The 26731-nt window shown below is 41.5% G+C and overlaps 1 protein-coding gene across 1 annotated transcript in view; it reads right to left on the minus strand.

The window, feature by feature from the left end:
* Positions 1 to 24680, minus strand: part of TMEM41B (transmembrane protein 41B) — a gene marked incomplete at both ends in the record, with an annotated part of 39218 nt that extends 14538 nt beyond the window's left edge. Inside the window, 3 exons of the mRNA XM_080693100.1 lie at positions 7143 to 7271; positions 14695 to 14812; positions 24560 to 24680. Coding sequence (XP_080549226.1) covers positions 7143 to 7271; positions 14695 to 14812; positions 24560 to 24680 — 368 coding nt within the window. The remainder of the gene's footprint in view (positions 1 to 7142; positions 7272 to 14694; positions 14813 to 24559) is intronic.
* Positions 24681 to 26731: the final 2051 nt, after the last annotated feature.

Below are 26731 nucleotides of genomic sequence, written 5' to 3' on the forward strand. Positions count from 1 at the left end.
TATTTGGAAACAGGGTCTCCTAAGCCAGCGCGCGCGGCTGGCTTCGAACCTGCGCGATCCTCCTGTCTCTGCCTCCCAAGTGCGGGGATTACAAGCGTGCGCCACCACGCCCGACTGACCTATTATATATTTTATTTGGAAACAGGGTCTTGCTAAATTGCTGAGAGCCTCACTAAGTAGCTGAGGCTGGCTTTGAACCTGCGTGATCCTCCTGTCTCACCCTCTCAAGCGCAAGGATTATAAGCATGCACCACCATGCCTGGCTTCTACACTTATTTTCGAGCAACTGCCATACTGTTTTTCATACAAGCTGAATCATTTTACTTTTTTCTTCTTCTTTTTTTTTTTGCGGGTCTGGGGAATGACCCAGGAGCATTCAACCTGACTTACACCCCTTTCCCTATTTTTAATTTTTATTTTGAAACAGGGTCTCATTAAGTTGCAAAGGGCCTCATTAAGTAGCTGAGGATGTCCCCAAAGCGAGATCCTCCAGTCTCAGCCTCCCAAATGCTGGGATTACAAGCGTATGCCACCACGCCCGGCTTACTTTATTAACAATAGTGCAAAGAAGTTCCAATTCCTCTAGTTACATAATGCTTATTATTTTGTGGTTTTCTGTCTTTTTTTTTTTGCGGTACTGAGGATGAAACCCAAGGGCATTCTACCTTCATGCTACAGCTACACCTCCAGCCCTATTTTTTTATTCTTTATTTTGAAACAGGGTCTCACTGAGTTACAAAGAGCCTCACTAAATAGTAGCTGAGGCTATCCTCTAACTGCGACCATCCAGTCTCGGCCTCCTAAATGCTGGGATTACAAGCATGCGCCACCATGCCCAGCGTTCTGTTTTCTTTTTGATAGTAGCCATTCTAATGGGTGTGAGCTGTTTCAGAATTTCCCCCCCCCCCCAGTACTGGGGATGAAACCAAGGGACATTCTGCCTTCAAGCTATACCCCCAGCCCTATTTTATGTTGAAACAGGGTATCACTGAATTGCAAAGGGCCTTACTAAGTAGTAGCTAAAGCTGTCCACAAACCACAATCCTGTCTCAGCCTCCCAAATGCTGGATTACAAGCGTGTACCACCACATCCGTTTCAGATTTTTATGATTTCTGTTTTTCATTTTGATGTGTTCATAAATGTGTAAAACATTCACTTGGCTCTAAAGTCAAATGTAGGTAGGGGCAGTGGCAGATGCCTATAACCCTAGTACTTGGAAGGCTGAGACAGGATTGCAGGTGCAAGGCCAGCAGAGTACAGCAACTCAGTGAGATCTTGTTTCAAAGAAAAAAGGGCTGGGATGCCGGGAGTGGTGGCGCACGCTAGTAATCCCAGCATTTGGGAGGCTGAAACTGGAGGATCGCAGTTTGTAAACAGCCTTAGCTACTTAGTGAGGCCCTCCGCAACTTAGTGAGAACTTGTTTCAAATTAAAGAATAAAAACTAGGGCAGGAGGTGTAGCTTGGAGGTCGAATGCCCTTGGGTTCCATCCCCAGACCGCAAAAAAAAAAAAAAAAAAAAAAAAAAAAAAAGGCTGGGAGGCCAGGCATGGTGGCGCACACTTGTAATCCCAGCATTCGGGAGGCTGAGACGGGAAGATCGCTGTTTGCAGACAGCCTCAGCTACTTAGCGAGGCCCTTTGCAACTCCGTGAGGCCCTGTTTCAAAATAAATAAAAAATAGGGCCGGGGGTGTGCCTTGGAGGTAGAAATGGCCCTGGGTTCCATCCCAGTACTTAAAAAAAAAAGGTTCAGGATGTATCTCAGAGGTAGAGTGCCTCTGTGTTCAGTCTCCAGTACCCTTTAGACAAGTTTCACCTCTGTACCCGTTTCATCCCTTTTCGTAGATATTTTTATTGCTCTTTGAAGGTTCACATCCCTTTAAAAATTATTTGCTAGCTTGTTTTGTAATACTGACGATTGAACCCAGAGGCATTCTACCTCCAAACTACATCCCCAGCCCTTCCTTCCTTCCTTCCTTTCTTTCTTTCTTCCTTTCTTTCTTTTCTTTCTTTCTTTTTGAGGGTACTGGGGGTGGAACCCAGGGGCTTTTCTACCTCCGGCCTATATTCCCAGACCTATTTTATACTTTGTTTAGAAACAGGGTCTCACTAAGTTGCTGAGAGCCTAGCTAAGGCTGGCTTTGAACCTATGAGGTCCTATCTCAGCCTTCCAAGTGCTGAGATTACAAGTGTGTGCCACCATGCCCAGCTTATTCTTTATTTTTAAACAGGGCTCGCTAAATTGCAGAGGGCCTCATTAAGTAGCTGAGGCTGGCTAAGAACTTTTGATCATCTTGTTTTGGCCTTCCAAATGCTAGGATATTGTAAACCAGACATGGTAATACATGCCTGTAATCCTAGCCGTCCAGGAGGCTGATACAGGATTACTTTTGATGCCAGACTTAGCAACTTAGTGGGATCCTGTCTCAAAATAAAAAAATAAAAGTTGTTTGTGTATATATATATATTTTTGGGGGGGGCGGGTCTAGATGGAACCCAGGGACATTCGACCTCTGGGCCCAGCTTGTTTGTATATTTACAAACAAATGCTCGGCTTGTTTGTATATTTACAAATATCATTCTCCTTCCTTAGATAAAATAGCATACTTGTGCAGAGTTCTGTTCTTTGCTTTTTCACTTAACAGTATCCTGAATCAATGCCTTAAAAGCATATGAAGATCGGGCATGATGGCGCACACTTGTAATCCCAGCATTCGGGAGGCTGAGACTGGAGGATCCTGGTTCACAGACAGCCTCAGTTACTTAGTGAGACTCTCTGCAACTTAGTGAGACCCTGTTTCAAAATAAAAGAATAAAAAATAGGACAGGGGGTTTAGCTCAGAGGTCAAATGCCCCTGGGTTCCATCCCCAGACCCACACTAAAAAAAAAAAAAAAAAAGCATATGAAGATATTTCTGATTTTTTTTTTTTTTTTTTTTTTTTTTTTTTTTTGGTGAGTCTGGGGATGGAACCCAGGGAAGTTCAACCTCCGAGTTACACCTGCTGGCCTATTTTCTATTCTTTATTTTCAAACAGAGTCTCACTAAATTGCAAAAGGCCTCACTAAAGTAGCTGAGGCTGTCCAGGAACCTCTATCCTCCAGTCTCAGCCTCCTGAATTCTGGGATTACAAGCGTGCGCCACCACAACAGCTCTAGTTTTTTTTCTTTTTGTGGTGATAGGAATTGAACCCAGGAGTGTTCTACCTCTGAGCTACACCCACAGCCCTATATTCCTAATTTTTAAACAAGGTCTTACTAGCTTTGAGTCTCATGAAATTGCTGAGGCTGGTCTCAAATTTATAATCCTCCTAAACCTCCCAAGTACTAAGATTACAAGCATGCACACCCAGGTATTCTAATTCTTAAAAGCTACATTGTACTGCATTTTTTTTTTTTTTTTTTTTTTTTGGTGGTACTGGGGATGGAACCCTTCTACCTCCAGGCTACACTCCCAGACCTATTTTTTATATTTTATTTGGAAACAGGGTCTCTTAAACCAGCACAGCTGGCTTCGAACTTGTGCGATCCTCCTGTCTCCGCCTCCCAAGTGTAGGGATTACAAGTGTGCGCCACCACTCCCGGCTGCATTTTGGATTTACAATAGCTTTTTAAATTAGTTCCCTACTGATTGACATTTAAGCGTGGAAAATTCCATTTTTGAATATTTTTTAAAACAGCATAATTTATTTATTTATTTTTTGCGGTGCTGGGGATTGAACTCAGAGGCATTCTATATTTGAGCTATAGCCGAGCCTTTTTGTTTTTTGGGTTTTTTTTTTTTTGTGTGAGTCTGGGGCTCACCCAGGGACATTTAACCTCCAAGCTACATTCCTGCCCTATTTTTTATTCTTTATATTGAAACAGGGTCTAAGTTCGGAGGGCCTCACTAAGTACCTGAGGCTATCCACGAACTGCGACCCTCCAGTTCTATTTTTTATTCCTTATTTTGGGTTTCATTAAGTTGTGAAGGGCCTCACTGAGTATCTGACACTGGCTGAAAACCTGTAATTCTCCTGTCTCAGCCTTCCAAGTATGGAGATTACAAGCATACCATGGCAGGCAAAACCCAGCATAATTTAAATCAAAGTAAATGGTAAATACTGTGTTTTTTTTTTTTTTTTTTTTTTTTTTTTTTTGCAGGTCTGGGGAATGGAACCCAGGGGCATTTGACCTCTGAACTAAAACCCTTGCCCTATTTTTTATTCTTTATTTTGAAAGAGGGTTCTCACTAAGTTGCAAAGGGCCTCACTTAGTAGCTGAGGCTGTATGAGAACCGCGATCCTCCAATCTCAGCCTCCTGAATGCTGGGATTACAAACGTGAGCCACAATGCGGGCCTCCATTCTCTTTTCTCAAACTTGGGACTCTACCTATCCCTTTTTTTTCTTTATTTTTTAAATTTTTCTTTTTTTTTCCTTTTGCAGTATTGGGGATGGAACCCAGGGGATGGAACCTAGTACCTCTGAGCAACACCTCCAGTCCTATATTTTATTCTTTATTTTGAAACAGGGTCTGAGTCGCAAAGGGCCTCAATAAGTAGCTGCAGCTGGCAGTGAACCCCGATCCTTCTCTCAGCCTCTCGAATTACAAGCGCTCACCACCATGCCTGGCTTTCCTTTTTAATTTTGGTACTAGGGGTAGAACCCAGGAGCCTTCTCCCTCTGTGCTATACCCCCAGACCTAATATATAAAATTCTTTTTTTTTTTTTTTTTTTTGGTGGTGGTACTAGGGTGGAACCCAGGAGTCTTCTACCTCCGGGATATACCCCCAGACCTAATATATATAAATAATATATTTTGGTGGTAATGGGGATAGAACCCAGAGGCCTTCTACCTCTGGGCTACACTCCCAGACCTATTTTGGAAAAAGGGTCTCACCAAGTTGCTGAGAGCCTCACCTAAGTAGCTGAAGCTGGCTTTGAACCTGTGCGATCCTCCTGTCTCAGCCTCCCAAATACTGGGATTACAAACGTGCACAACCATACCCCTCTGACCTATTTTATATTTTATTTGGAAACATGATCTCACTAAGTTGCTGAGACCTAAGCTGCTGAGGCTGGCTTTGAACCTGTGATCCTCCTGTCTCAGTCTCCCAAGTATTGGGATTACAAGCGTGTGCCACCACGCCCAGCTCATTTTTTCTTTCAAAGGGCAAAAATACATAATTAAAGTTAACAAGCTAGGCATAATATTAATAATTGTTAAAATTGGCTGATGGTACATAGGAATTCATTTAGAATTTTTCTACTTACATGTTTCAAATATACAATAAACAAAAAGAGATGAGAGTGACAATTTTAATGTCATCGTCTTCTCTAAGTCCTCGATGATTACCAAATGAATATTTTACATTCTATAGCCCGATACTCAAAGTCCCCTGTAATTGAAGTACTGCTGACCAACTTTCTAGAATTCTTAGTCCTCCCATTCTAAGGCCCTGTACCCCAGCTAAATTAGGCTACTAACCACTCCCTCACAGTGCCCATAATGGAAAGCTGTGCTCTAGACTGGCTCCATTTAGAAAGATTTTATTGCATCATTACCCATCATTCCTCACTATTTTTTTTTTTTTTTGAGGGTCTGGGGATGGAACCCAGGGGCATTTGATCTCTGAGCTACACCCTCTGCCCTATTTTTTATTCTTTATTTTGAAACAGGGTCGCACTGAGTTGCGGGGGCCTCACTAAGTAGCTGAGGCTGTCCGCAAACTGCAATCCTCCGGTCTCAGCCTCCTGAATGCTGGGATTACAAGTGTGCGCCACCACGCCCGGCTCATTCCTCACTATTTCAACTGGAAATAGCTGTTCTGCTTTTGAATACTCAAAATATTCGATTTCTACTCAGTATAAAATTAGTACTATAAAAAGTATTGGATAAATAAATGAATGCCAGAGTTAAAATAAGGAATATAATGTAAAAAATAACTTAGATGAGTTTGAAATTAGGCATTAAGAAAGTACTTGGGAGGCTGAGACAAGATGATTAGAGAGTGAGGTCAGCTTTAACAACTTAGCAAAAATCTGTTTCCAAATAAAAAGGGCTCAGGGTGTATCTTAAAGGTAGAATGCTCCTGGGTTCAATCCCCAACAGTACATACACATATACACACAAACAAAAAAAGAAAGACGGGAAAGAATGTTGACAGAATGAAGCCATTTTTTCCTGACTAATTATAACATATTTTATTATATTAAACAAAAAAGTTCCTCTGAAACAGAGCATGATAGCGCACACTTGCATTCGGGAAGCTGAAACTGGAGGATTGGGATTGGCGGACAGCCTCAGCTACTTAGTGAGGCCCTCCTCAAGTTGGTGAGATGAGACACTGTCTCAAAATAAAGAATAAAAAATAGGGCAGGGGGCCGGGCGTGGTGGCACACGCTTAAAATCCTCGCGCTTGGGAGCCTGAGACAGGAGGATCACACGGGTTCAAAGCCAGCCTCAGCTACTTAGTGAGGCTCTCCAGCAACTTAGTGAGACCCTGTTTCCAAATAAAATATAAAAAAAAGGTCTGGGAGTATAGCCCAGAGGTAGAAATCCTCTGGGTTCCACCCCCAGTACCACCAAAAAAAAAAAAAAAAAAAAAAAAAAACGGCAGGGGGTGTAGCTCAGGGGTCAAATACACCCGGGTTCTATCCCTAGACCCCCACCCACAAAAACATTAAGAATAAAATGTAGGGCTGAGGGGTGTAGCTTGAAGGTTGAATATCCCTGGGTTCCATCCCAAGTACCATTAAAAAAAAAAAGTTCCTCTGATTGGGGGGAGGACATGAACAAAGGAGATAAGACATCTATAATAAAAGCAAAAAGTTAAAAACAAATTATACTTTCAAACATAACACAGTCCTTTAAAAAATGTTATGATAACTACTAATTCAAAATAATTCCTTAAATTTTAAATTAATCAATAAATTAACAAAAAATAATTAAAATAAGGAGAATACAAAAAGGTAATAGTAATATAAAATAACTGAGTTGAGATAAGATTAAAGTAAGAATTTTTTCCATTTTTCAATATTTTATTTAATACTGTAACATTGCATTAATAATTTCTAAAAAGAAAAACAATTATGTATAAACAACAGAACTTTTAAACCTTTTCTCAAACAAAGCTAGAAAACATTTTTCACGTTAAAGGATACAAAATATATGTAGCAAAATAAGCTACAAGTACTTGTACATAAAAGGTGTCCTTATATTTCGATAAGACTTTTCCTAGAGCCTTGGCATCATCCATATCTCTGGGAACCTTCATATTCACTCTTTCTTCTCTAAAAAAAAAAAAGTGAAAAAAATTTTAAACAGAATTTTGCCATAATAAAATCCAAGTTAAGTTCAAAACGTAGAGCTTTATCCAAAATGATTTGATGCCTTGCTCTGTATTTTAAGGTCAAATTAGCAATTTTTAAGTTTAAAAGTCTGTAAGTTATTATTTTTAAATGCTTCATTATAATTTCCTGAGATATAAATTTAAATAAGAAAGTTTAGGATGGCGTAAACATAAGGCTAAAAGCATTTGCTCCAATATTGGTTTAAATTTTAAATTAAAGTCAGATGTGGCGGCGCACGCTGGTAATCCCAGCATTCGGGAGGCTGAGACCTGAGGATCACGGTTCAGACAGCCTCAGCTACTTAGTGAGGCCCTCTGCAACTTCGTGAGACCCTACTTCAAAATAAAGAATAAAAAATAAAAAATAGGGCAGGGGGTGTAGCTCGGAGGTCAAATGCCCCTGGGTTCCATCCCCAAACCTGCCAAAAAAAAAAAAAAAAAAAATTGAATTAAACATTAAATGCTGGGCGTGGTGGCGCACACTTGTAATCCCCACGCTTGGGAGGCGGAGACAGGAGGATCGCGCAGGTTCAAAGCCAGCCGTGCTGGCTTAAGAGACCCTGTTTCCAAATAAAACCTATAAAATAGGTCTGGGAGTGTAGCCCGGAGGTAGACAGGCTTCCAGGAACCCCAGTACCACCAAAATAAATAAATAAATAAAACATTAAGAAATGAACCACTGATATTAACATATTAAATCGTATACAACACCATTTTGGGTAATCCTCATGAAAAGCTTGTCAATAATCATTTATAATGAAAAGTAAATCAAAATTTCAATGCATTCACAGTTCATACTTTTTCTAAAATATCTCAGTTCAAAGTTCATAAAAACAGTGAAAATATTTTCTTATTCTATTAATTTACTTCTAATTTGGTGCTTTGTTTGGAACTAAATAAATTTCTTATTAACGCAAGTCTCAATCACCTTTTCATTTAAGTATATTATGCTCATTTGTTTATGCTGCTGAACAATGACAAAATGCTGCTTTTTTAATTCATTGATTCATTCATTCATTTACTGCTGAGACAGGGTTCAAATCTGTGGTATCAAGTGATTCTTTTACATCAGTCTCCAAAATAGATGGGACCAAAGATGTTTGCCACCATGCCAGGCTTAATGCTACTTTGCTAAGCCCTGTAAATAACACCTGGTAAACAAAAATGGTTTCTCATTTATAAAATCTAAAAACTATAGATTCTCTATACAAAAGTGTGCATGCATGGTAGTGAAATTATGTACACACCTATGCAAATATATAGAAAAAGCAATAAGCAGAATAAAAAGTTTTGTAATCGTAGTATGTTATGGTTGCAATAAAGAATGTCTCCTAGGAGTCACATTTTAATGTTCAGACCTGATAAATTAAGCCATGAGGGTTATAATCTCAGTGTGTAAATCCATTGTGGTGAACTTACTGGATCGCTGGGGGTGTGGCCCTAGGGACCATGCTTTGGTCTTTGAAGCCCCTTTCTGTCTTCTCTTGTTTACTGTCTCCATGTGAGAGCAAAGCTTGGATATCTATCTCTATCTCTTTCTCTTTCTCTTCTCTCTCCTTCCTGCTGTCACACCTGCCCTGAGATCTACGGACCCACATGGACTGAACCCCAAATCCCAAGAAACTTTCTTTTCTCTAAATTGTGTGGTCAGTTGTTTTGGATTATAGCAGTAAGAACACTGACCAAGAAAGTATATTATTACTTTATACTGATAACATGTTAAAGCAAATTTGGAGCAAAACCCACCTTAATTTAGAGCTATTCTTTCCCACGTGTGTGTGTGTGTGTGTGTGTGTGTGTGTGTGTGTGTGTGAGAGACACACACACACACACACACACACACTAGGGATTGAACCAAGTATATTCTACCTCTGAGCTACATTCCCAGCTTCATTTTATTATTTCTCTTGAAACAGGGTCTAAGTTATGGAGGGCATTGTGCTGCTGAATCTGGCCTTGAACCTAAGATTCCTCCTATCTCAGCCTCCCAAGTACTGGAATTACAAGCATGAGCCACCACGCCTGGCTCTTTCTCACTTTTAATCATATCAATGTTTCCTATTCCTAATTAAAAAGCAGAAAACATCTAAAATTAAATCATACTAATACTAACTTAATCACAAAACATGCAACCATCCCCAAGGCATCTACATTGATGTAAGAAAAAAGTACTGACCAATGGAGAAGAATAGAAGACCCAGAAACAAATCCACACACTTACAGCCAATTGATTTTTGACAAAGGAGCCAAAGACATACACTGGAAAAAAAGATAGCCTGTTCAACGAATGGTGTTGGCAAAATTAGTTCCCATATGCAGAAAAATGGAAATTAATCACACTTTCTCACCCTGCACAAGAGTCAATTCAAGATGGATCAAAGACTTGGAAATTAGACCAGAGACTTTGAGGCTCCTTGAAGAGGGCATAGGTCCAACACTGCAACACACAGGCACAGATAAAAACTTTCTCAACAAGACCCCAAAGGCATAACAAACCCAAAGGCGAATCAATACGTGGGATTGCATGAAACTGAAGAGCTTGTGTACAGCAAAGGAAACTATCAAGAACCTCAATCAAGAGCCAATAAAAAGGGAGATTTTTGCCACCTACTCCTCTGATAGAGGACTAATAAATATCTAGAATATACAGAGAGCTTAAGAAACTCAACACTAGCCGGGCATGGTGGCGCACGCTTGTAAATCCCAGCAATCAGGAGGCTGAGACCTGGAGGATCCCAGTTCACGGATAGCCTCAGCTACTTAGTGAGGCCCTCTGCCACTCAGTGAGACTCAGTTTCAAAATAAAGAATAAAAAATAGGGCAGGGGGTGTAGCTCGGAGGTTGAATGCCCCTGGGTTCCATCCCTAGACCCGCAAAAAAAAAGAAGAAAAAAAAAAAGAAACTCAACACTAAAAAAAAAATCTAATAAAAAAATGGGCAAGTGAACTAAATACTTCATGAAAGAAGAAATTCAAATGGCCTATAAATGCATGAAAAAATGTTCAACAACATTGGCAGAGAGATGCCAATCAAAACTACGCTGAGATTTCACCTAACTGCAACTAGAATGGCAATGAATCAAAACACAAACAACAAGAAATGCTGGCGAAGATGTGGAGAAGTGGGAACTCTAAAACATTGTTGGTGGGATTGCAAATTAGTGCAACCACTTTGGGAAACAGTATGGAGAATCCTCAGAAGAATGGGAACAAATATACCATTTGATCCAGAAATACCACTTCTGGCTATCTACCAAAAAGAAAGGAAACCAAACTACCAAACGAATGCATGTGTATCTAAGTTCATAGCTGCACAATTCACCATAGCCAAACTATGGAATCGGCCAAGATGTCCATCAACAGATGAATGAATTATGAAACTGGGATATGTACACAATGGAATTTTACTCAGCCATAAAAAAAAAAAACCACAATTAGCCGGGCGTGGTGGCACAATGCATGTAATCCCAGCATTCGGGAGGCTGAGACCAGAGGATCACAGTTCGTGGACAGCCTCAGCTACTTAATGAGGCCCTCTGCAACTTAGTGAGACCCTGTTTCAAAATAAAGAATAAAAAATAGGGCAGGGGTGCAGGTTGGAGGTCAAATGCCCCTGGGTTCTATCCCCAAACCTGCAAAAACAACAACAACAAAAAACCCCACCACAATTACATCATTTACAGGGAAATGGATGGAACTGGAGGACATTAATGCTAAGTGAGATTAGTCAGTCACAAAAAACAAGAAATCGGATGCTTTCCCTAATATGTGAGAGCTAAGGAGAAATGGGTCATAGGAGGAACTCTAGATGAAAAAGGAAATCCTATAGAGAAGCAAATAAAACAACCTAACAGAGGGGATGAGAGGGGGGAAGAAAGAAACTCTCTAAAGCACACAATGTACTTAAACATATCAAAGTCAACCACTAAGCCAAGCATGGGAAGGAGGGATGAGAAGGGAATTGGGTGGGGATTGGGTAGGGGCTAACTGGGTGATGTGTGCATGTATGTCTACAAAAGTTTTTTACCCATTATGATATATGAATACAATGCACCAATAAAAACAAACAAAAAAAGTACTGGAGCTGGGGATATAGCTGAGTGGTAGATTGCCAACCTAACATCCATGAGGCCTTAGGTTCAATCTCTAATACTGACATAAGATAAAATCAAAATACTAAAATAAAAAATAAGAGCTGGGGATGTAGATTAGCAGTAGAGGACTAGCCTAGTATATACAAGGTCCTGGGATCCATGAGTGTATGGAGGAGGAGCTGTGAATAAAAGAAACTTAAAGAAAATACAAACTTTCTAATACTCTGAAATCTCATTTCACAATAATCCATTACCAATAAGGCTAGCCCAAGTTGAAAGTCTAACTATATTTTTTATAATTCCTTATAAAATCTGTGATTACACTAGTACGGTATTACTGTGATAAAAATAGCGCTGGGGTGTTTTGTCCTTCTAAAATATACCTTAGGTCCTTCTAAAATATACCTTAGGTCCACAATCTCTTTCCTACAATTAAAAAATTCTGAAAACAATTAGTTCATTATAATTTGTTAGCAAAAACTGACCTGCACTTATATCTTACGTAATAGAGCTGGGGGTTTATCTCTGAGGTATAATCTTCCGGGTTCTATCCCTAGTACCACAAAATAATAATAATGATAATGATAATAATAATGATAATAATAATAATAATTAATAATAATAAGTTGGGAGCCGGGAGTGGTGGCGCATGCTTGTAATCTCCATGCTTGGGAGGCTGAGACAGGAGGATCGCACAGGTTTGAAGCCAGCCTCAGCTACTTAGTGAGGCTCTCGGCAACTTAGTGAGACCCTGTTTCCAAATAAAAATATAAAATAGGTCTGGGAGTATAGCCCAGAGGTAGAAGGCCTCTCAGTTCCACCCCCAGTACCACAAAAAATAAAATTAATAATAATAATAATAATAATAATAATAATAATAATAAATTGGGCATGATGGTATATTCCTATAATCCCAGTACTTGGAAAGGTGAAATAGGAGTCTGCTTAGTGTTATTATCTAGGTTTCTCTGCATAAACACGAATATATTGGATTAGAATGCTGCTCTAGAACCTGCTGGGGGTGTTATATAATAGGGCACACATTCTTTGTTATCTTTAGAAACTAGAAAAATTCTAAATTCCAAAACATATTTTACCAAGATTTTTGCTAAGGAATCATGGATGTGTACTAGAAAAGTACCTATTTGGACCAGACAATTTCTATAAAACAGGAAAGAGAAAAAGAACTATGAGGCAGTTACATGGTGAGAAGGAAATGTATGAAATGAAGCAGGCAAAAGCTAATCATAAGCTGGACACGAGCCAGGCGTGATGGCGCACGCTTGTAATCCCAGCATTCGGGAGGCTGAGACCAGAGGATCACGGTTCACAGACAGCCTCAGCTACTTAGTGAGGCCCACTCAATGAGACCCTGTTTCAAAATAAAGAATAATAAAAAAAAAAAAATGGGCAGGGGGAGTAGCTTGGAGGTCAAATGCCCCTGGGTTCCATCCCCAGACCCACAAAAAAAAAAAAATAAATAAATAATAAATAAAAAATAAGTCGGGTATGGTGGCACACATGTGTAATTCCAGTACTTGGGAGGCTGAGACAAAAGGATCACAGGTTCAATGCCAACCTCAGCAACTCAGTAAGACTGTCAGTAACTTAGCAAGACCCTATTTCAAAATAAAATAAAATAAAATAAAATAAATACAATTAGGGTATAGTTCAGAGGTAGAACACCCTTGTATTCAATCTCCAATATCACAAAAAAGCAAAACAGAAAACAACTGATCATAAAGTCAAGCTTGGGGAGGCTCAGACAGGTGGAGCGCAGGTTCATGGCCAGCCTTAGCTACTTAGTGAGGCCCTGTTTCAAAATAAAGAATAAAGAATAAAGAATAGGGCTAGAGGGTATAGCTCAGAGAAAGAATGCCTCTGGATTCCTACCTCCCCACAAACACACATCAGAAAACACTGCCTATTTCATGAAACTTTAACTTAGTTTTGTTTTGCATACTGGGGCTTAAACCCAGTTCTTGCACAGGCCAAGCATGGACTCTATCACTGAGATATGACCACAGACTTAATTATTTTAATATATATATATAAGATTCTAAGTGTGAGACAGGCATGAGTATATAAGGTTATACAAAAGTCACTCTTACTATAATTATATTTAAAATTATTTGGAAACAATTAAAAATTGGGGCCTTAATTAAAAAAGCAATGCTATAAAAACCTTGCATAGAAATGAAAAGGCAATTTTTAAAACAAGTATTTATGGTAAGAGTGTTGATGTGAACTTGTTACAAGCCATAAGAGATAGTATACATCATAATGGTAGCTCCATTCCTTAAAGAACTTTTAACTTTTAATTCACCTTTTGCGTGTGTGTGTGTGTGTGTGTGTGTGTGTTTTGTGGTACTGGGGATGGAACCCGGGGGCATTCTACCTCCAAGCGACACCCCCAACCCTATTTTTTATTCCTTATTTTGAAACAGGGTCTCACTGAGTTGCAAAGGTCCTCACTAAGTAACTGAGGCTGTCTGTGAACCCAGATCCTCCTGTCTCAGCCTCCCAAATGCTGGGATTACAAGCATGCACCACCACAACCAACTTTAATTCACCTTTTTGTTTGTGTGTATATGGTACTAAAGATTGAACCCAGGAGGCATACTACCTCTGAGCTACACCCCCATCCCTTTAAAACATTCTTTGTTTTGCTGGGTGTGGTGGTGCACACTTGTAATCTCCGCGCTTGGGAGGCGAGACAGGAGGATCGCGCAGGTTTGAAGCCAGCTTTGCTGGCTTAAGAGACCAAATCAAAATATAAAAATAGGTCTGGGAATGCCGGGCGTGGTGGCGCACGCTTGTAATCCCCGCGTTTGGGAGGCGGAGACAGGAGGATCGCACAGGTTCGAAGCCAGCCGTGCTGGCGTAAGAGACCCTGTTTCAAAATATAAAATAGGTCTGGGAGTGTAGCCCTGAGGTAGAAGGATTTCCAGGAACCCCAGTACCACCAAAAAAAAAAAAAAGGTCTGGGAGTGTAGCCCTGAGGTAGAAGGGTTTCCAGGAACCCCAGTACCACCAAAAAAAAAAAAAAAAAAAAAAATAGAAAGAAAGAAAGAAAAATTTATTTTACAACAGGGTCTCACTAGCTTGATGAGAGTCTCGCTTGTTATATTGCTAAGTCTTTCTTGAACCTTGATCCTCCTGTCTCAGCCTCCCAAGTACTGGGATTACAGACGAGCACCACCAGACACCACAATTCACTTCCAAATCACAAATATCTAAACATTTTCAGTTTCTCTCTTGGTATACTTACTCACTAAGTTGAGGAAAATTTTTATAAACCAAAAACATAACAAAAGCTGCAGATAAGAAAATGGACACCAATATAAGGAGTGACATTCTTGCTGACCCAGCTTCAGCCCGGGCTTTTTCTGAAAGAAAAAATAATAATAATAGATTCAAACTTCTGCCAAAACATTGTGACATTAAGTTAATTCAAGTATTATAAGAACACAGATATGCACTAATGTAACTGAAAAATTCTATGATTTCTCTTTACAGTAGTGGCCTCAGAATGTAAAGTCAAACATCAAATGTTTTGAGTGGGTCTATGACTGAAAGACTGGGAGTGTTTACATCCAGTCAAAAGGTAATCTCAGAAACAGGCAGGGTGGCGGACACCTGTAATTCCAGTACTTGGGAGGCTGAGACAGGAGGATCACAGGCTCAAGGGCAACCTCAACAAGTAGTGAGACTCTTATCAACCTAGTGAGACCTTGTTTCCAAATAAAAAATAAAATATCTGGCCGGAGGTGTTAACATCCCCAGTACCACCAAAAAAAAAAAAAAAAAGAAAAGAAAAGAAAAAAAAGGTGATATTAGTGTCATTTTAAAATTGTATATGCACCGGGTATGGTGGCACAGAAGAACTTTACACCATAGTGCTTGCTGGGGAAGAGAGAGAAGTGAGTGATTCAAAATTTACTGCCTAAATTTACCATTAGCTCACATACATATTGGTAACAGAATTTAAAATACATATACTCTAAGCCAGGCATGGTGATGTATGCTTGAAATCCTTGTACTTAGGAGGACAAGACAGAACATCTCAGGTTCAAGCCAGCCTTGGCAATTTAGCAAGGCTCTGAGCAACCTAATGAGACCATGTTTCCAAATAAAAAATAAAATTCAAGCCGGGCGTGGTGGCGCACGCTTGTAATCCCCGCGCTTGGGAGGTGGAGAGAGGAGGATCGCGCAGGTTCGAAGCCAGCTGCGCGCGCTGGCTTAGGAGACCCTGTTTCCAAATAAAAATGTAAAAATAGGCCTGGGAGTGTAGCCCAGAGGTAGAAGGGCTTCCAGGAACCCCAGTACCACCAAAAAAAAAAAAAAAAAAAAATAGAAAGAAAGAAAGAAAAATTTATTTTACAACAGGGTCTCACTAGCTTGATGAGAGTCTCGCTTGTTATATTGCTAAGTCTTTCTTGAACCTTGATTAATTAATTAATTAATTAATTAATTAAAATTCAGAGCCAGGCGTGGTGGTGCACACTTATAATCCCAGCATTCAGGAGGCTGAGACCTGGAGGATCGCGGTTCACGGACAGCCTCAGCTACTTAGTGAGGCCCTCTGCAACTCAGTGAGACCCAGTTTCAAAATAAAGAATAAAAAATAGGGCAGGGGGTGTAGCTCAGAGGTCAAATGCCCCTGGGTTCCATCCCCAGAGCCGCAAAAAAAAAAAAAAAAAAAGGGGGCTGGAAGTAGAATGCTGCGGGTATAGCTCAAAGATAGAATGCCTCTGGGTTAAATCCCCAGTGCCACCAAAAAAAAAAAAAAAAAAAAAAGAGTAGGACAGACAGGCACCACTGCCTGCTCTAGCCATACTGCCCCATTTCCCTTCCCTAAGAACTACCTACTTTCCCTGTCACCCAAAGGGACCAATCTACCTACTGTATGTGAGTCAAACATCTTATCCTCCCAAACACAGTAGCCCAAGGTTAGACATCTGACAAAAGTAGAAACAATTTTTTTTTTGTGTGTGTGTGTGTGTGGTACTGGGAATTGAACCCAGGGGCATTCTAACTCCAAGATACATCCCATTCATTCATTCATTCATTCATTCATTCATTTGCCATACTAGGGATGAAACCCAGGGGTAACTGAACCCAGGAGCATTCTACCTCTGAGGGACATCCCCAGCCCTATTTTTTATTTCTTTTTTTTAAACAATGTTTAACCGGACTTTAGAACATTAACTACCTGAGTTTTCTTTGAGAATGTGTCTCTTTTTTTGCAGTACTGGGAATGAAACCCAGGAGCATTCTACTTCCAAGCTACATCCCCAGCCCTATTTTTTACTCTTTTTTTTTTTTTGCAGTACTGAAAATGGAACCCAGGGGCACTGCACCTCCAAGCTACACTCCCAGTCCTATTTTTTAGTCTTTTTACATTTTGAAACAGGATCTCACTGAGTTACCAAGGGTCTCACTAAGTAGTTGAGGCTGTCCACGAACCGTGATCCCCCATACTCCGCTTCCCAAACGCTGGGATTACAAGCATGCGCCACCATGCCCAGCTTTTATTCTTTATTTTGAAACAGGGTCTCACTGAGTTGCAAAGGGCCTCATTAAGGAACTAAGGCTGTTCGCAAATCGTGATCCTGCCTAGGTTTCATGTATCATATGAACCATCATCTTTAACTGAAATCCTTATCATTTCCATATAGCTTTCTGCTACAGTTTCATTATAGTTTGAATGTCTCTCAAAGGTCAACTGCAACTGAAGATATGGTCTTCCGAGTAGCACTACTCAGAAGTGGTGGGAATCTCCAGGGAGTGACACCCAGTGGAAGGTCCTTAGGTCACTGGAGGCATGCTCTCCAAAGGTCCTTCTCCTGGGACTTCTTGATAGTTCCTGCCAGCAGTGGTTATAAAAGCTGAACTTTGACCTTACCTAGTCCTCTTGGCTTCTGTCTCAAGATGTGACAACTGCCTGCATCTAATATACTATCTAACCCAAAATCGGTTGTATTGAGTTCATTTTCTTCATTCCTAAACAAAATGGCTGAGCACAAGAATAAAATAATGAGTAACCAATCAGAGACCCATATCACTGGGGAAATTGATTTAGACCTATTCTTTCAACTTTTCCTTGGTGTAAAACATGAAGCAGGCTGAGCCAACCTGGTTATTTTTTACCTCTGACAACAGTGAAAAGTTTAGAGATGAACATCTGATCTAAGGCAATCTATTATGAATATCAAGCCTTATTAGTAATACTAGAAGGAATTGTACAAGAAGGAACTTTGTTTACCTGGTGCTTCAAGAGGAACCCGAATTAAACTAAAGCTGACATAATGTAATCAAACCACAATATGGAAGAAATGTGGTTCTGAAGACAGCACAGAGCCACTGGTTCCTGCCTCATGCCACTGCATTCTACCTCATTTATTAACTTTTTTAGTTATATGAACCAGTAAACTCCTTTACAACAAAGGTTTCAATTGAATTTGCTACTCATCAAAGGAAAAAACAAAACAAAACAAAAACTCTGATATATATATAACATTTGGGTTGAGACTGGCATTGACAAATCAGACTAATGCTTTGGTTAATGTCTCATTGCCAGTTCTAGTCTTGGATTCCATTAATCAGTAATCAAAGCAACCTTCTTCTTTAAAGCCAGTACCATGCTCACTGCAAATGCTTAGGAGTTAGGATCCAGAACAGGGACCTGAAAAGGATTTATTGTCCAAGTTTGAACAATACTGTCTTCTAAAAGCAATAAAACCAACTTTGAGATAGCGTTTCTCAAACTTTTTGGGGGGCAGTATTTGTTTTTAAGTACAGGGCCTTGTGTATGCTAGGCATGTGTTCTACCAATGAGCAGCATCCCTATTCCTTTTTATTTTGAGATAAAGCTTGGTAAACTGCCCAAACTGGCTTTGAATTTGTGACCCTCTTACCTGAGCTCCTGAATAACTGAGATTACAGACATGTACCACTACTTCTCAAACTTTCTTTTCTTTATGGCACCGGGAATTAAACCCAGGAGAGTTCTACATTTGAGCTACATCCACAGCCATATTTTATTTTTTGTTTTGAAATAGTGTGCACTGATCTTGGGATCCTCCTGTCTTAGCCTTCCAAGTACTAGGATTACAGGTGTGTGCTACCTAATCCAGTTTCTCATTCCTTTTTTTTTTTTTTTTTTTGGTACTGAGGATGGAACCTAGGGGCATTCTACCTCTGAACTACACTACAGCCCTCCTTCCCTCCCTTCCTTCCTTCCTTTCTTTCATATAGTACTGGGGATGGAATACAAGACCATTCTACCTCAGAGCTGTACTTTAGCTCTATTTTTTATTCTTTATTTTGAAACAGGGTCTCACTGAGTTGCAAAGGGCCTCACTCAGTAGTAGTTGAGGCTGTTCGCAAACTACAATCCTTCTGTCTCAGCCTCCTAATGCTGGGATTACGAGAATAAAAAATAGGGCTGGAGTACAGCTCAGAGGTACAAAGCCCCTGGGTTCAATCCCCAGTACTGAAAAATAAATAAATAAATAAATAAATAAATAAATAAATAGACCTGGGGGTATAGCTTGGAGGTAGAAGGCCCCCGAGTTCCACTCCCAGTAACACAAAAATAAATAAATAATTAAATAAAAGCTTCACACGAGTTTTTGTTTGTTGGTTTGCGGTACTGGGGATGGAACCCAGGGACACTGTACCTCTGAAATACACTCCCAGCCCTTTATTTTAGTACTTTTATTTTATTTATTTATTTATTTATTGCAGTACTAGGAATGGAATCCAGGGGCATTGTACCTATGAGCTAGATCACCAGCCCTATTTCTTTAGTCTTTCTCCAATCTTTACTTTTCCATGAATGCATGCCTTTACATCTCTTCCCTTTGTCTTTTTACAGATTTGTAGTGTGCAAAAGTCAGTAACAGCATCATAAAAAAACTTGCTCAAGCCATGCATGGTGGCACATGCTTGTAATCCCAGCATCTGGGAGGCTGAGACAGGTGGACTGCAGTTCCAAGATAGCTTCAGTTATTACTTAGTGAGGTCCTTTGCAAGTCAATGTGACCCTGTTTCAAAATAAAAAATAGGGCTGGCTGGGGGTGTAGTTCGTAGTTAGAACTAGGGCATGCCCAATACTGTAAAAAAAAAAAAGAAAAGAAAAGAAAAGAAAAGAAAAAGAAAGTTTGCTCATTGGGGCATAGTCGTGCACATGTGTGATCCCAGTACTTGGGAGGCTGAGACAATAGGATCATGAGTTCAAGGACAGCCTCAGCAAGGAGAGAAACTCTTGAGTGAGATACTGTTTCAAAATAAAATAAGAAGCCAGGCATGATGGTGTACTCTTGTAATCCCAGCATTCAGAGGCTGAGACATGAGGATTGTGGTTTGAGGAAAGCCGCAGCTACTTAGTGAGGCCCTCTGCAACTTAGTGAGAGACCCTGTTTCAAAATAAAGAATAAAGCCAAGCGTGGTGACGCATGCGCATGCTTGTAATCCCCAGCGCTTTGGAGGCTGAGACAGGAGGATCACACAGGTTCGAAGCCAGCCTCAGCTACTTAGTGAGGCTCTCAGCAACTTAGTGAAACCCTGTTTCCAAATAAAAAATATAAAATAGGCCGGTCGTGGTGGCACACGCTTGTAATCCCCGCGCTTGGGAGGCTGAGACAGGAGGATAACACAGGTTCAAAGCCAGCCTCAGCTACTTAGTGAGGGTCTCAACAACTTAGTGAGACCCTGTTTCCAATTAAATATAAAATGGATCTGGGAGTACAGTCCAGAGGTAGAAAGCCCCTGAGTCCCACCCCCAGTACCACAAAAAAAAAAGAATAAAAAATAGGGCAGGAAGTGTAGCTTGGAGGTCCAATACCCTGGGTTCCATCCGCAGTACCACAATAAATAAATAAATAAATGAATAAATAAATAAGCAAGCCGGGCATGGTGGCGCACGCTTGTAATCCCCGCGCTTGGGAGGCAGAGACAGGAAGATTGCGCAGGTTCGAAGCCAGCTGTGCGCGCTGGCTTAGGAGACCCTGTTTCCAAATAAAAATATAAAAATAGGTCTGGGAGTGTAGCCCAGAGGTAGAAGGGCTTCCAGGAACCCCAGTACCACCAAAATAAATAAATAAATAAATAAATAAATAAATAAATAAATAAATAAATAAAATAGGGCTGGGGTTGTAGCTCAGAGGTGAAATGCCCCTGGGTTCAATCCCCATTATCATTAAAAAAAAAAAAAAGTGTGTTCAATGTATTGACCTAGTGATAATTTATAAATTCATTTTGGAAGCTTCCAGGTTTTATTTTCTGAATATCTTTATTTTATTTATTTATTTGTTTATTTTGGTGGTACTGGGGATGGAACCCAGGGGTCTTCTACCTCTGGGCTATACTCCCAGACCATTTTTATATTTTTTTATTTGGAAACATAGTCTCTTAAGCCAGCTGAAGCTGCTTCGAACCTGCTCGATCCTCCAGTCTCAGCCTCCCAAGCATGGGGATTACAATCATGCGCCATCACGCTGGCCCAGCTATTTTCTGAATATCTTTAGATAAGAACAAAAAACAAAACAATACAAAAAGAAAGAAAAAACAAAAACAGTAACAAACAACTGACTACTACTTCAAACCAAATAATTATATATAGGATTCCCTACCTGGAAAATACTTTTTCACAAAACCCATAGCTGGGCATGGTGGTGCATGCTTGTAATCCCAGCATTCAGGAGGCTGAAACAGAAGGATCACAGTTCGTGGACAGCCTCAGCTACTTTTTGAGGCCCTTTGCAACTCAGTGCGACCCTGTTTCAAAAAAAAAACAAAAACAAAAACAAAATAGGGCTAGGGGTGTAGCTCGAAGGTAGAATGCCCGTCTTCCATCCCCAGTAACGTCTTCCATCCCCAGTAACGAGGAAAAAAAAAAACAGACCTAGCTGGGTGTGGTAGCGCATGCCTGTAATCCAGCATTAGAGAGGCTGAGACAGGAGAACCGTGGTTTGCAGACAGCCTCAGCTACTTAGTGAGGCCTTCTGCAACTTAGTGAGATCTTACATTATTGTCATTCTAAGCAGAAGAGTCAGTGATCCTTTGATTTAAAGCAGATTTATACTTTCATAACAATTCATCTCTAAATATTTTCTTTTATTTACTACTTTTTACTTATTTTTGTGGTAATAGGGACTGAACACAGGGAAATTCGAACTCTGAGCTATGTCCCCAGCCCATCCCCCCCCCCTTTTTTTGCGAGTCTGGGGATGGAATCCAGGTGCATTCGACCTCTGAGCTACTTCCCCTGCCCTATTTTGTATTCTTTATTTTGAAACAGGGTCTCATTAAGTTGCAGAGGGCCTCATTAAAGAGCTGAGGCTGTCCGTGAATGCAATACTCTGGACTCAGCTTCCTAAATGCTGGGATTTAGGAACCTGGCCCCAGTCCTTTACCACACCCAGCCCCAGTCCGTCTGTCCATCCTTCCTATCTATCTATCTATCTATCTATCTATCTATCTATTTTGTGGTACTAGGGATGGAACCAAGGGGCATTCTAGCTCTGTGCTATACTCCCAGCCCTATTTTTTATTCTTTAAGTAGCTGAGGCCGGGCAGAAACCCAAGACCCTCCTGTCTCAGCTTCGTTTTGTGTGTGTGTATGGGGGGGTGGTACTGGGGATGAAACCAAGGGGCATTCTACCTCCAAGCTACACCCCCTGCCCTATTTTTTACTCTTTATTTTGAAATAGGGACTCACTAAGTAGTAGCTGAGGCTGTCCGCGAACTGCGATCCTCCTGTCTTAAACCTCCCAAATGCTGGGATTACAAGCATGTGCAGCCACACCCAGCCTATTTTTTATTTCAAAACAGGGCCTGTCTAGGTTGCTGAGCCTGTCCCAAATCTGGGATCCTCCTGTTTCAGCCTTCCAAGTACTGAGATTACAAGCATGCACTACCACATCTGACTTGTTTTTTAATTCATACAAAATTATTTAGTTTCACTATCTACAAATTGGAAAAATACCCAAATACATAAAACTACTGGAAACATTTATTATTTGAAAATCCATTAACACTTTCTACTATACACTTTGTGTGGGAGGGTACTAGGAATTGGGACCCAGGGGCAATCAAACTCCGAGCCACACTCTCAGCTCTTTTTTGTTTATTTTTTGCAGTACTGGGGATGGAACCCAGGGGCATTCTACCTGTGAGCTATATCTCCAACCCTATTTTTTTTTTCTTTATTTTGAAACAGGGTCTCACTGAGTTGCAAAGGGGCTCACTAAGTAGCTGAGGCTGTTCAGGACCCGGGATTCTCCTTTTTCCGCCTCCCAAATGCTAGGATGGATTACAAGCATGCACCACCATGCCTGGATAGCTGTATTTTATTTTGAAACTGGATCTCACTGAGTTGAGGAGAGCTCCACTAAATTGCTTGATCCTCCAGTCTCAGGTTCCCAAATACTGGGATTATAGGTGTGCGCCACCACAACTAGCTAATCCAATACACATTTTTTTTTTTTTGAGGTACTAGGGATGTAACCCAGGGACATTCTACCTCCACGGCACACTCCGTCCCTATTTTTTATTCTTTTTTTTTTCATTTGGAAACAGGGTCTTACTAAGTTACTGAGAACCTCACTAAGTAGCCGAGGCTTGCTTCGAACCTATGATCCTCCTGTCTCAGCCTCCCAAGCACTGGGATTACAAGCATGCACCACCATGCCCGGCTTTATTCTATTTTAAAACAAGGTCTCATTAGTCGGGTTTGGTGGCGCACCTTGTTTCAAAATAAGGAATAAAAAATAGGGCTGGGAGTATAGCCCAGAGGTTGAACAAATGCCTCTGGGTTCCATCCCCAGACCTGCCAAAAAAAAGAAAGAAAGAAAGAAAGAAAACAAGGTCTCATTGAGTTGCAGAGGGCCTCACTAAGTAGTTGAGGCTGACCACGAACCACGATCCTCCTGTCTCAGCCTTCCAAATGCTGGGATTACAAACTTGTGCCACCACACCTGGATTTCAATACACATCCTTAAAAGATCCCTTTAGTCATCACTTGTGTTGGAACATACTAGAATGTGTGAGCTACAGACAAATGGCTATTTGTTAGGATCACTTGAAGTTTATGAGGCTTGAAACCAAGTATAGTTTCATCATTTCAACAGCTGAAAAACAATGAACAATTTTGCAACAAGATGGAATCAAAGTATTTAATTTCTAGGTATATTTTTTTCTTTAAGAATGTTTTGTTTGTTTTTTGCGGGTCTGAGAGTGGAACCCAGGGGCATTCGACCTCTGGGCTACACCACCTGCCCTATTTTTTATTCTTTATTTTGAATACCTAGTGAGGCCCTCTGCAACTTAGTGAGATCCTGTTTCAAAATAAAAATAAAAATATAGAGCCAGGCCTGGTGGTGCACGTTTGTAATTCCAGTGAGACCCTCTGCAACTTAATGAGACCTGGTTTCAAAATAAAGAATAAAAAAATAGGACAGGGGGTGTGGCTCGGAGGTCGAATGCCCCTGGGTTCCATCCCCAGACCCTCAAAAAATAAATAAATAAATAATTAAATTGGACTGGAGGTGTAGCTCTGAGGAAGAATGCTCCTGGGTTCCATCCCTGGTACCGCATTAAAAAAAAAAAAAAAAAAAAAAAAGTTAGCAAGTCCAGGGTAAATGGTAGAGCAGGGACTCAACTCTAGGTATGTTCCTGACACCTATTAGAGCAGCACCTGGAAGAGCCAAGTCTTTGCTTTTAACTTCTTAACTAATCTGGCTTTGTGACTCTGTAAAAGGCATGTACCCACCCTGGGCCTCAGTAACTTCATCTGTAAAAACAACGCAACCAAAGTTAAAGTCCCTTCCAGATCTGTCTAGCTTCCTTACTGACAATACAATCTCCCAGAAAGTCGATAAGCCGGTGTCATTCCTTCTCTTAACAGAATTCAGTTTTAAAAGCACTTAGCACGCACCTGCTAGGCGTCTGCCTGCCTAGCGCCGCGCAGGGGCCAAGCGTTCCATCTCTCGATCCCGCCTCGGGGAGTCAGCGGACCCCTTCTTTCCCCCGGAACCTCCTTCCCCTGCAGGGTCCCTTCCCCTGCAGACCCCCTCCCGACACACTGGCACCTCTGGGACAGTCCAGCTCTGCGTGCCAGGTCCACTCACCTTTCAGGTGTTCTCTGTCGCCCGGCGCCGCGGGAGCCCTCGTCTTTGCGGCCCCGTCCCCCACTGGGGCCGCAAGAAGCGCCTCGGTCTGCGATCGTTCGGCTACTCTGGCTTTCACCATGGCTGCTGCAAAGAGAAACGGAGAGAGAACCGGGTGATGCCGCACCCCCTTCACAACAAAACCCCGCGCAGGTTCCTTAAAACGCCGAGGTCCCGGATCTGAGCCACTTCCGGCGCGACCTTCTCACCTGACACGACCTCAGCCCAGCGAGCGCAGCGTCGCTCCGTAGGGACCCGCAGCGTCTCGGCAGCCAGGCCCCGCCCCGCCCCGCCCCCGAGCCTCGCGCGCTCGCATCGGCCCAATCACCGAGAAACACGTCAGGGACAGGCCCGCCCATCCAGGCCCCGCCCCGCCGAGCGCCCGCGGCGAGCATGCGCAGTCGTGGTGCCGAGTCACCGGCTGCGGCCCGAGAACTGACACCTAAGACGCAGCTTTAATTATCCGGAAGTGCGGGACCCAGGACTTCAAATTCTTTGTTCCCGCCGCCCGGAAGTCCCGGAAGTTTGGGTTCTGCAGCTGGTTTTTCAACCCGCCCTCATGTTAAAGAGTTTCCGGCAGAGCATGTTGGCGCACGTCTGCAAACCCTTCTGAGACAGGTGGATCTTAGGTTCGAGGACAGCCTCAGCGAGTAGTGAGACTCCCATCAACCTAGCGAGTTTCCGAGTAAAATAAGGCTAGGGATGTAGCTCAAAGGTAGACTGCTCCAGGGTTCAATCCCCAGTAGCCCCCCAAACACACACAAAGACATTTTCGGAAGTGACTGTCAAATTTGGAGGGCCTACGGTAAGCTTCCTCTGAAGGTGGAAAACATTAGAAACCGGAGCTACGCCCTCCCCACACCCTAATTTCAGGAATCTAAGGCTCAGAAGCTAGAACGTGTGAAGGTCACAGGGTGACAGAGATGGCCTTAGAACCCAGATTTTGTTGTTCACAGGCAAAGCTTTCCCTTGTCATCACCCTGCCACCTCTCACCAGTAAGTCCAGGTCAATTCATTCACACATCTTTTTAACAGGTTTAGCATTCGAACCTCTCAGAGCCACTATTCAGCATACTCTCATTGATGAGTGTATTGGAAATCCCTATTCTATTATTTTATTTTTGGTAGTACTGGGGATTTACCCCAGGGTCATTCTACCTCCAAGCTACACCACAGAGCCCTACTTTATTTATTTATTCTTTCTCTTTCTTCCTTTCACTTGGGATGGAACCCAGGGGCATTGTACCTCTGAGCCACACCCCAGCCCTATTTTTTAGTCTTTTAAATTTTGAAACAGGGTCTCACTGAGTTGCGGAGGGCCTCACAAATTGCTGAGGCTGGGCACAAACCTGCTATCTTCAAATCTCAGCCTCCCAAAAACTAAGATCACAAGCATGCGCCACCACACCCAGCTAGAAATTCCTCTTTTAAGGCCCGGCCTGTTGGCTCACGCTTGTAATCACAGCATTTGGGAGGCTGAGACAGGAGGATTCCGGTTCAGGGACAGCCTCAGCTACTTAGTGAGGCCCTCTGTAACTCTGTGAGACCTGGTTTCAAAATAAAGAATTAAAAAAAAAAAAAAAAACAGAGCAGGGGTGTAGCTTGGAAGTTGAATGCCCCTGGGGTCCATCCCTAGACCCCCCCAAAAAAAATATTCCTCTTTTAAATGGCTTTCTTTGTTCTTTCTTTTTTATTTATTTATTTTTGGTGCTGAGGATCCAACCTAGTGTATTGTACATGCAAAATTCTACCATTGTCCATGCCCTACCATTGATCGTTCCCCTCCCAGCCTGTTAAAATATTAACTAGTAGAGGCTAGGTATGGTGGTACACACCGTAATCTCAGTACTTCGAAGGCTGAAACAGGAGGATCTCAGGTTTGAGGACAGTCTCAGCAAGTAGTGAGATTCATCAATCTAGCCAGACTCTTTTTCCAAATAAGAAATAAAAGTGGGCTGGGGTTTTAGATCAAAGGGTTGATGCCTCAGGGTTCAATCTCCAGTACTACAAAAAATAATAACTAATATAAACCAAGTGGTGGCCCACACCTGTAATCCTAGTATTTGGGAGACTGAGCCTAGATGATTGCAGATTTGAAGCCAACCTCAGCAATTTATTGAGACTCTGTCTCAA

The sequence above is a fragment of the Muscardinus avellanarius genome (assembly GCF_963383645.1).
Source record: "Muscardinus avellanarius genome assembly, chromosome: 1".
Taxonomy (NCBI): domain Eukaryota; kingdom Metazoa; phylum Chordata; class Mammalia; order Rodentia; family Gliridae; genus Muscardinus; species Muscardinus avellanarius.